General features: G+C 42.7%; 1 protein-coding gene and 1 long non-coding RNA gene across 2 annotated transcripts in view; one reads left to right on the top strand and one right to left on the bottom strand.

Annotated features, from left to right (window-relative positions):
* Positions 1-1586: 1586 nt before the first annotated feature.
* On the bottom strand, positions 1587-4411 carry LOC121697545. The gene is made up of 2 exons (XR_006026479.1): positions 4164-4411; positions 1587-2373 (listed from the first exon to the last, which is right to left on the bottom strand). It is a non-coding gene; the product is annotated as an uncharacterized LOC121697545 (long non-coding RNA).
* Positions 4412-4479: 68 nt separating this feature from the next.
* Positions 4480-10862, top strand: part of LOC121697538 (actin-related protein 3) — a 17591-nt gene continuing 11208 nt past the window's right edge. Inside the window, exons 1-3 of the mRNA XM_042079091.1 lie at positions 4480-4666; positions 7106-7161; positions 9168-9292. Of these exons, the coding sequence (XP_041935025.1) occupies positions 4623-4666; positions 7106-7161; positions 9168-9292 (225 nt within the window). The 5' untranslated portion in view covers positions 4480-4622. The remainder of the gene's footprint in view (positions 4667-7105; positions 7162-9167; positions 9293-10862) is intronic.

Below are 10862 nucleotides of genomic sequence, written 5' to 3'. Positions count from 1 at the left end.
CCAGATAACAAAATTAAAATATAAAATACACAATTTGCCATTTATATCAATTATGCATTAGCTAGATGCCCCGGAGATGCAGAGGTTGTAGCTAACCAACACCACCCCACAGTCCCATGTGGCCATCTGCACTGTGAATTCAGTTAGAGGGTTAGAAATGTGGCCAAATGAATGTCATAAAAATATCACCTCCCACAGAGTTTAGCAAAGTTCATGCTAACTGATATTGACACTGATTGTATTGCAGTCCTGAATGGAGTGCAATTGGCTTCCCTTGGGTACATACGCCAAGCTTTGAATGGGGATTAAATGAGACTCTCCTTTACTCTAGAGTGAATACATTTTTAAGAGTGCAGTTTGAGAATGCTGTCTAAGAAGAATACGAATAAAAATCTCGGATAACTGACCATAATGATGCTGAAACATTATATGTGCAGGCTATCGGGTTCATAAAGCTTTTCTAAAAATCACTGAGCTTGAAAGAGAAGACAAGTGATTAGACATGGCACCAGCAATGTCTAAGGGATAATGTATTAACATGCCACTATTTTCACTACATTAGTTTGAATCATTTGCAGTAAATTTAGTCATGGATTATTAAAATGTAAAATGTTCAAAATAGTTTTTTTTCCAAATGTTTGAATTTTGTATGTGTTTATCAGTTCCAAAGTTTAATAAATTAGACACTGATGGCACAGTGCTCTGTTTTAAGTCTTTTTTCTCAACTAAAAATGCTTTGCGCTGGTTAGGGGGTACTTGGCTGAGAAAATATTTCACAGGGGGTACATCACTGAAAAAAGGTTGAGAACCACTGGTCTATGCTACAATGACACAGGCAATAAGTAAGTAAGTCTAAGTAATTTCAACAGCAACAATACACATTTAAAGGATCAATTAAACCAACTCAATGTAGCTATTTTGCCTTAAAAGCATTATGATTATGGTTATGGTTATGGGATTTGGCAGGCACTTTTGTCCAAAACGACTTACAAATAAAAACAATACAACAGTTAAAATTAATAGTGAACAGTTTTAAAATGTTGGTGAGACTGCATTAAGGAACATAGCAATAATAATAAAAATAATAATGTGTCAATGCAATATCAATAGCCTAATGAAAATAAACAAATACTAATGCACAAACCATAACTTATAATACCATCAAACTCCTTTTGATGCCACACTTAAAGAACAGAGATTGGAGTCTGACATTGGCCAGGTGTGCCCTGCCTGATGTCACTATGTAACACTGTCACAGGTATGGGCATGAGCCCTTGTTGGTTTTAGACCAATTGGGTAGCCCCAATGGCACTAATGGGTACCGTATACGTTGAAAACTAATGAAAAGGGGAATTCCTACATTGTGTTACTCTAAATAAAGGCGCAGTCAGCGATTGCGCAGGAAGTTGTGTTTGTTTATATATTTATTTAAAATTAATAACAGACGCTATTGTCCAAAGCAACGTACATTATATTTTAACCAAGGATCAAATGAAACACACCAGAGAGGTAGCTCGCCCCTCCCTTCAGTATTCCCAGAGAAAATCCACACATGGTTTCGTTTTTCGGGGTTTTTTTTGGGGGGGGGGGGGGGGGGGGGCTGGGCTGCCTACAGAGACCGGGTACAGTGTACTCAAAGAATGGACAGCTAGCGAACCGTAAGGAGATGAATGTGACAAAAAATTGTATGGGCTTGAAATAGCATACAAACGCTGACTGCACCTTAAATATGCATAACCAAGGTATGAAGGGTCACTCAGACTGGTTAGAGAAACACCAGCCTATTGAGCAGTGGTTTTCATGTTCTAGACAAAAAAAAGGTTTCTGCTCACAGCACACAACCCACTTCCTCTTCAATGGTGTTGTTTTAATGTAAGGGAGGAGAAGTTGAGTGGGAGGATAGATGCGCAGAAAGAGGAAGTGTCAAGGTGAACGATAGCCTCGCCTGGAGAGTAGAGTGAGATATCCAGTGTTCTGGAATGTTCCAGGATATACTGGGTGTATAGTTGTGCCTGATGGTCCTCACTTGGTCTGATGGATCCAGCCAGACAGACACCCGTGAGCTACCTCCACTAATACATCTTCTTTATCAGGCATCCTCCACACAATGAGGAGGGGAAACACCATCTTACCAGCCCACCACCTCCCCCTCTAGTCTTTCTCTCTCTCCCCAGAGGAAGATAAATCAATGATATCATCTTGGAACAGCAACAGGATCCACTAGTTCAAGGGACTAGGCAATATACTGCTTGGGGGGGTGTATAGAGTGGTGCGAAACAAAAACGGAAGGGCTATATTTCTTGGGAGGTCTTCGAGATGATGAGTTCACAAAGCCCCTGTGGCGGCCATATTGCAGCCCCATCGAACAGCACACTGGGGAGAGAGACGGAAGTATGTGAGGTCCTCCGGGAGCACTTCTCTCTTCCCTCAATCAACAGTCAGACATGAAGCTCTCTGGGTTTACTGCGGGAATAATTACCAATATATTGCACTAGTTTCTCTATAAATATCAATCTACCTGGGGCTGTTCTAAAGTATTAAACTGTGATTAAATTGCTCGATTGAATTTAAGAATTTGATTATCTATTCATTGTGCATTATGACTTAAGAGGCTGAGTCCTGTTAACTGATGTCCATCGTCATCAATTGTGGTCATTTGAAATGTCCATATCATGAAATACCAGCATGGTCTAGTTTTACCATCACTGTTAAGACAGTCCACAGCTCCCCTGGCTCTGTGTTGCTGATAGGAAGAGGTTTGTGTGCTGTTCAGACCAAATGGAGTTCAAGCCAAATGCATGAACGGAACAAAATGTTTGGGGGAAATGTATTATTAATTTATTAAAGGAACCATATGTAAGATTGTGGCCAAAACTGGTACTGCAATCACTTTCAAATAACTGTAAAGCGGTGTATCCCCTCCCCCTCTCCCTGACTCGAGGTTGCCAACCCGGATGCCGAAACACTACTGACTTTGTGATTAGTACATAGGTGGAGGGTGGCGCATCAGGCCAAAACACAACATGACCTGACAAAACACAACATCAACATCAGTTGAGGGCTGCAACTTCACTTTTTAAATGACAATATCCTGGCCGGACTGCTGTTGTCAGTGATATAAGTATTTGAAATGAACATGATTTCTTAATGTCTAGTGACATATCAGGGCCATTTTATGATTAATTGAAATACATTTCTTACATACGGTTCCTTTAAATCATATAATGACATCAATCTAATGGGGATGACAAAGAGGGATGCAGAGTGCTTTTTCAATAGAAGGCATGTCCTCTTATATAACTCCATAATTTGTCTGTCTGTATTAGCAGCAGCTTTAGATAAAAACGTGAAATGCATTAAATTAGTGTGAGGCTGAATTTGAGTGAACAGAGAGGAATAAAGGTATTAACACCCTTTTGAAAAGCAATGTAGCCTAATGTAAACATCCTTTCATCACATCTTTTATTGCCCTCTGCAGACAGAAGTTGGAATAGCATATGTGGGGGAGGGGCCTTGCTTTTATAGCCTTATTTAGGCAGACTGAAATGTACACCCATTATGTCAATAATTGCATGTTCAAATTATTGTTAGTCCTGTAGAAACGGTAAATGCACTAGCTCTGTGAAGAAATATTCAGTGGATATTTAAAAATTATAGGCCTACTATAGCCTATGCAAATACGTGACAATAGTTGATTTATCTATTTTAAATCAAACTTAACTGACATTTTATTCCATTTCTCTCCAGAGTCAAGTGGTAGGCTGGAAGCCAGGATTTCCCATTTTGCTTGTCTAGAAGCCTATAAACCACGGCTGTTCCCCAATTCCCCAAGGCATAATTAAATACATGAATCTAAAAAAACACTGAGGTGACCTGAGTGATCATAACAGTAGAGATGCATGCTGATACCAGTCTGCCTAATGGGCTATATAGGCTGAGGGTATACTGTGAATGAAGTATGGTGCATTTAATTGATTTTACTTTTCATTTGTTTCTCTAGACAATCCTATATTAGCCTATAATTCCCAAAGGAACATCTAATTGTCATGCATGTAGCTTCAGTTCAGATTTAATCTCAGGTTTATTTATAACCTAGGCCTATTTCCATGTAGAAAGTCACGCGTTCACATTTTCCAAAATGTGTTTTCAGCTTTTTCACTCACGAATTCTAGCCTAAGTCCAGACTGGCCTTTGGTATGTGGGGTATGTAAAGATGTCCAAGACAGATGTTCAGCCTGCTCAGGTTCACCATCCTCCAGTTTGCACCAAGCTGTCAGCTTTAGTGGTCAAGCTGAAGCCTAAAGCTTGGTGATGTTATGAAATGCTGCTCCAATTGCGCATCCCCTCACACACTGTAAACTAAGAAGAAAGCTTATGCTTGGTCTGGTCTACGATTTTACTTCCAGCAAACTGTAGCCCGTATTTCTGCTTTCAACCTTACGTCAGCCATTTGCAGCTTCCGCGTTGTCTGGAACTAATTGCGGAAGTAGACGCTACTCTGTTCGGGTTCAGGGTTCCGCCTCTGACGGTCTTACCTCTACCCGAGACAGAGAAAAATCTACAATTTAACCACTTGAATACAAAATTTAGGCAAAGTAAATTAGTTCTAAAGAAGACACACGATGGCAGGACGGTTACCGGCGTGCGTGGTTGATTGTGGCACGGGGTAAGTTGCTGCTGTGATAGCTTGCTAGCATAGCTGGTACTTAGATATATGAATGCTGGACCAACAGGCTAGCTAGTTGGCTAACTTAGCCAGTCAGCATTCGTCTTTCAGAGCTGGCATATCAGGTAGCTTGGGCGGAAATTTTGGGTGTGTTCACGGATCAGTTTGTACAAGATTATTTGCACAGATTAAACTAGACGTGGAAATACGATGTGTAGAAAGTCTCGCTAATTCTGTATAGGAATGAACATGTATGCAATGACACAAAGCGTCAGCTAGTTATTTTTTCATTCATTACTATGCATCGGCGAGCCATGCTAACACTAGCTAGCTACCCACGGATATTCATAAGACGGGGCCAGCAGTGAGCAAATAGGCTTGCCGACGCGAACTTCCTCATTTGTGACCAAGGAATAGGACAATGATGCCACTCTGTTTTGCACATTATTCTGTTACGTGGTTCACTGTAATCCCAGTTTATTAGCTAAATAGGTCAGATAGCTTGTAGCTATTCGAGAATATCGCTGCCAGCTAGCTTGTCAACAAGGCTAACCCAGATAATAGTTGCCATAGCCAGGAAGCTAGCTAGTTAGCGGAGTCTTGTTGCCAAATCTGACAGCGGTCGCTTATGCAGATCTCGTTTCTACTTCCTGGCCTTAATGCAGGCGAGTTCAGTTATGCTTTAGAAAATCAGCGATAACAAAGTAATTTGACTGCAACAAAGTCACGTTATTGCAGACTATTTTACGTCCATTGGAACATATCTGGATTACAGCTGTTTTGCACGTGTAGAAATGATTCGCTGACTCTGATCGCTTTAGTAACGTTAGTGTTCATTTTTGCCTTAACGCTACTGTTGAAACGGTGTAGTTCCTTATAAGGTATTGTCCCCTGTGACAGTGTCACCCAGCACAATGCAGCTCCCTAGTCGTCATTGTGGTCTAGTTTATATGTGTTACTTCCTCTTGCTGTATAACTATTTCATCTAGGGAGAAGTTAATACTTTCAGTTAACGGTATGGTCACTCTTAATAGCAGTGTTTAAGTAATTATTATTTCAACTGTAAACAGACAGCAAATTCTACACAGGGAGAACCTCAGGCAAACATTTTTCAAGGCAGTGATTGCAGCGCTGAATAATGTGACTTATCTGGACAAGTAGGGAATTCACTGTGGAATGCTGTCTGACCCCGCCCTTACCTGCCAAGGTGTTTGAGAGCGGGTAATGGGCGGGCTCCCAGATCAGTTATTTACACACCAATCCTACCTCCTTTTTCCCCACAAAACGTTCATAACAGCAGGCTCCAGATCAGATGTCAGTTTTGGAAAGTTACATAGAGGCCAGTTGACAAAGAGCAGCTGCATGCACAGACTAGTGGTAACATCCACTCAGGCCAAGGCAGTGTAATAAGCAATAGCAAAGAAACAGATGCCTCCCACCCAAATAAGTGAATTATCCTAGTCATCATTACATTTACATTCTAATCATTTAGCAGATGCTTTTATTCAAAGCGACTTACGAAATTAGGAATAAGATTCAAGCTACAATGCAGAGGAGACCTTAGGTAACAATAAATACTACATCAATAAATACTACTATGCAGAGCAGAGGTAATAGAGAGGTAAGGCAGAGGTAATACATATGTCAAAAATAAATACTACTACCAGAAGATGAAGTACTAGAAGTAATAGTCAAGTGTATTGAAAGAGATGGTGCTAGAAGGAGAGGTGGTGGAGGTAGAAGAAGGAAAGTGTATGGTACAGTAAGTGCATGTTGCCATTAATGGTGGATGATTCTGATTTCCTTTAAGCCATACCTTAGGGTCAATAACTTGCTCAGGCTTCCATATCTTTATATACTGGTCACTGAACTGCTGTGACAGGATCCCGAATCAGCTCTAGGCTGTTTGTTTTGGGTAATATCCAGGTTGAATGCCCTAGGCTTTTGGTGTGCGTAATAACAGTGCTTGTTGGACCTTGTCAAGGCTTTAGGTCAGTCAGTCTTGCGCTAAGACGGCTGGATGTACATGACAGAACACGCACAATGCAGAGTGCAGCTGTTGCAGACTCACAGCTCAACTCATCATCAGCAGCCAAGCAACCAAGTCTTTTACGGTCTCAGACTAGGGTGTTAAGGACACTCGCGATCAAACAGCAGTGTGTAGAAATTCTAATAGGTTTTCATTGTTTTTCCAAGTGCGGTAAACACTGCCACTTCTCCTTCTGATGCACTAAAGCTGTTAAATCAATAGCAATTTAGGTGCATTTATCGTAGACTGTTCTCAAGTAAGCCACGGTGAGCCCTTACACATATATAGAACATACAATAATAATGCTATTAATTTATACCTAGCATAAATACTACATAGTGGGATGTAGCAAAAAAAATATGTACAAAAATGATGGAATAAAAGGTCTTTCTATCTCTCCCTTCATCTAGATACACAAAGCTTGGATATGCCGGCAACACAGAGCCACAGTTCATTGTTCCATCCTGTGAGTATACTTTCTTGGGTAATTTGCGATTGTGAAAGTGTCAAATGTCCTAATGTCATGTGTATGTCAAACATGTTATGGGCTTCATAGTCTTCAATAGACGGCTTTGAAATTCCTTTGCATACACTTAATTATGTTCATTTGCCAATACAGACAGAGTACAGTGAAGTCATTAAGTTAACATAAACATTGTTGTCTGAGAATTGTCGCCTTGTATAGTTCTTCTGACAGAGCCACAGGGCTATTATATGCGGCCAATGTGTTTATTAGATGGACAGTAATAGCTTAATGCTCAGTTTGCAGACTATTGTACTCTATTACAGAAGAAAGTATGTTCAAGCACAGATATATCACCAGGCTGGTCTTGGCACCACACCTAACCATTAGCCCCTTTTCAGTTGAGTTAGCATGAGGTTCTCATTGGAAATCAGCGCTCTGTAGCTAGTAGCGTCTGTCGTCTTTAGCACAGCTTGACAGGAAACGATCTCCCAGGCTCCCCTGCCGCGCACAGGAAGTGGCTAATGCTGCCCCCGTTTACCCCCATCTGCCCCCTTTGCGCCCTCTCTCGTTCCTCTCTGTGCATAAAGAACGATGCTCTGCCAAGCTCAGCACTCTCTATGCGCTTTTAAGTAGCCACCAGGCACGGCGAAGCACTGTAATTTTAGATGGCTTGCCTTAAAGTAAGTTTCCGGAGAGAGAGGAGAAGAGAGGAGAAGAGCTGGGCCTGAGGGACTCTTGTTTCATAATGCCTCTGGGCGCCCAAACTCACCCCATGCAGGAACATTCAAAGGAGCACCACTTTCATGCAGAAACTTGCAATGCAGTGATGTCGTGAGACCAGAATCAGTTCTGCAATCGTCTAGTCAGTCAGTCAGTCACATATTGTAAAGCCTTCTAGGCGCATTCTGATGCACTGTAGTGTCAGTGATATAGGCTAGTGTTAGTTCCACTGTTTCTATGGTCTGCTTCTTTGCATGTCACCCATAACAACACAGGGCAGGGCAGGTCTCCACTACTCCTGAGTAGAAGAGTGTAGGGTTTAGAAATCATACAGGTTTATACAGCTGTGAGAAACTGCTGTCTACACATTTGTGTGTGTGTGTGTGTGTTTTAAGTAGCAATTCAATGTTGATGCTGACAGAGAGAATCCTGCAGATTTAGACCACAGTTCCACAGCAGCAGCAAAAGCAGCGTTGAACCTTGCTGTTGAAATAGTGCTTGGATGAGTCAGATGTCTGAAGCAGGAAGTGGCAGCCATGTTTAGAATGAGGGAGCGTTGCTTAGTCAGGGCCGTGGTCACTTCATTTCAGCTTTTCTGATAGAACGGAGCACTTCTCGATGAAGCTGAATTCAAAACCTCGGCTTGGTGTGCCATAAATGGGAATGAGTTTGAACCTGAGGTTAATGTAACCGTCTGCTCTTCAGCTTGCTCTGAAATGCAGATGCGGTGGAGTTGCTGCACTGTCTTTTCATATGGGCTAACAGAAGTCGCGCAACTGCAATTGACCAGCCACAAACTATTGCCTCAGTCCCACTGTGTTGTCTTATTTTTAGAGTGTCGTATGAGTCATTTAAGAAGTTATCTTGGCCAGTCGTTTCCTCATTTGGTAAAAATGTCTTTCTCCACCCACTTTGATGGCATGATTGTTTAGGCCTAGATATTTGGGTGTCTCCAAGTGTAGACATTACATTCTCAAAGTCTGTCATCCCAGATAGTGGATCACTAGTGGATGGAATGTACATATCTTCTTCTGATCTCCCACATGAGTGACTGCCATATGGGTTTAACACTCCTATTCCTGTGGGACTAAAGCACATGTGGTTTTTTACTGTGACGAGATTTTCTATTTCTGTTGCAAACAACAGGACATTTTGACCATTTTGTTCCTTCCACTTTTGGACTACCATAGTTTGACGTACGTGTATCTCTCCCTCTCCCTCTCCCTCTCTCTCTCTCTCTCTCTCTCTCTCTCTCTCTCTCTCTCTCTCTCTCTCTGCCTACGCAGGTATCGCCATCAAGGAGTCGGCGAAGGTGGGCGATCAGGCTCAGAGGAGGATGATGAAGGGCGTGGATGACCTGGACTTCTTCATCGGAGACGAGGCGATAGACAAACCCACATACGCTACTAAGGTGCCGCACCTTGGGGAACAGTGTGGGGTTGGGGGGATTAGACTGGGCATTAAGGCTGTCATGACTCACCACAAATGCAAACTGTGAAATGAGTTACATTTACTGTGTTATGAAGTAGAGCTGCTAGTTACCAGGATCATGAATTACTCATAGCTTTAGCATAGGTTGATCTTATAATGCTAAGTATAGTTAGAATAGTTAATCCTTACTCTCTTGGTGTTTTAGTTGTTCTGAGTGTCTTATCCAAAAGTTCATTATAATAGTAATTATTTTAAATTTATTATAGACCCCTCTCTTCAAATGAACCTAGACTACACCTTTTTTTCCATGGCCGCACATTATTAACAGCTTAATGCATTTATCTCCTGGCGTGTAGGCAAGTAAGTGTTTAAAACTGACTGTATGATATAGTAAATAGGAAATAGGCAGAAATGAAGTCATGTTCAGTGCCCAAGAAACCAGGAAGCCAAAGAGAAAACGCCTGTCTCACTTGTTCGCTCACGCCGTCCTGTACTGTGATTGTGATCTGATTGTCATCAGTCGGAACAGAGAGGTTTCTGTGTTCGCTCATAGGCTAGTTCCCAGGGACTATGCTAGATATAGCCTGTAGTGTCTGTGATCTAGTTCTGAGAATGCTCCTCCTATCTGCATGGTGATTGGTGTGTGAGGCAAGAGTGTGAAGTTTCAGTTGTCAGGTGTGAGGATGAAGTTTCTGTTTGATTTATTTGTTTGAATGACAGTTTGCAATTGCAAAACAAACTGACAGTTTGAATTGTGCCTTTAGCCTATGAATGGAGAGAAGGGAGTGACTTGTTATTTGAGTTGGCAGATCTAAGCCCACCAAGAGCATTTTCACTTGTTGTAAACGGTCAGTTTGAGTGGCATAGCTTCAGGGTAAGGATATCCAGGAGTGAACGTGTGCTGTTCCTCTGCGTTTGTGGCAGTGTGTGTGTGTGTGTGTGTGTGCATTTTCACTTGTTGTAAACGGTCAGTTTGAGTGGCATAGCTTCAGGGTAAGGATATCCAGGAGTGAACGTGTGCTGTTCCTCTGCGTTTGTGGCAGTGTGTGTGTGTGTGTGTGAGCTGGCGGCTCTGTCCTCGGCCAGTTCCCTGGCCTGTAGTGGGTGAGAGTGGGGCTGTGTCCAGGGCCAGTGTCCCCTGGAAGCTTCGCAGTGGGCCGCAAGACTGGAGCTCTATCCGTAGTAGTGTGGTGGGGAGAACCTGACACTCTGTTCCGGTGGGCAGCGAGATTAGTGTTCGTGTAGCGGTGGGTGAGAGAGGGAGAGGCTGGAGCTCTGTAGGCAGAGAGGCTGGAGCTCTGTAGGCAGAGAGGCTGGAGCTCTGTAGGCAGAGAGGCTGGAGCTCTGTAGGCAGAGAGGCTGGAGCTCTGTAGGCAGAGAGACTGGAGCTCTGTAGGCAGAGAGGCTGGAGCTCATGTAGCGGTGGTGGGAGAGGCTGGAGCTCTGTAGGCGGAGGGGCTGGAGCTCTGTAGGCAGAGAGGCTGGAGCTCTGTAGGCAGAGAGGCTGGAGCTGTGTAGGCAGAGAGGCTGGAGCTGTGTAGGCAGAGAGG

Source organism: Alosa sapidissima, chromosome 22 (genome assembly GCF_018492685.1).
Source record: "Alosa sapidissima isolate fAloSap1 chromosome 22, fAloSap1.pri, whole genome shotgun sequence".
NCBI classification, from domain to species: Eukaryota; Metazoa; Chordata; class Actinopteri; order Clupeiformes; family Clupeidae; genus Alosa; species Alosa sapidissima.
The sequence above is the reverse complement of the archived record's forward strand: the minus strand, read 5'-3'. Positions and strand labels throughout refer to the sequence as shown.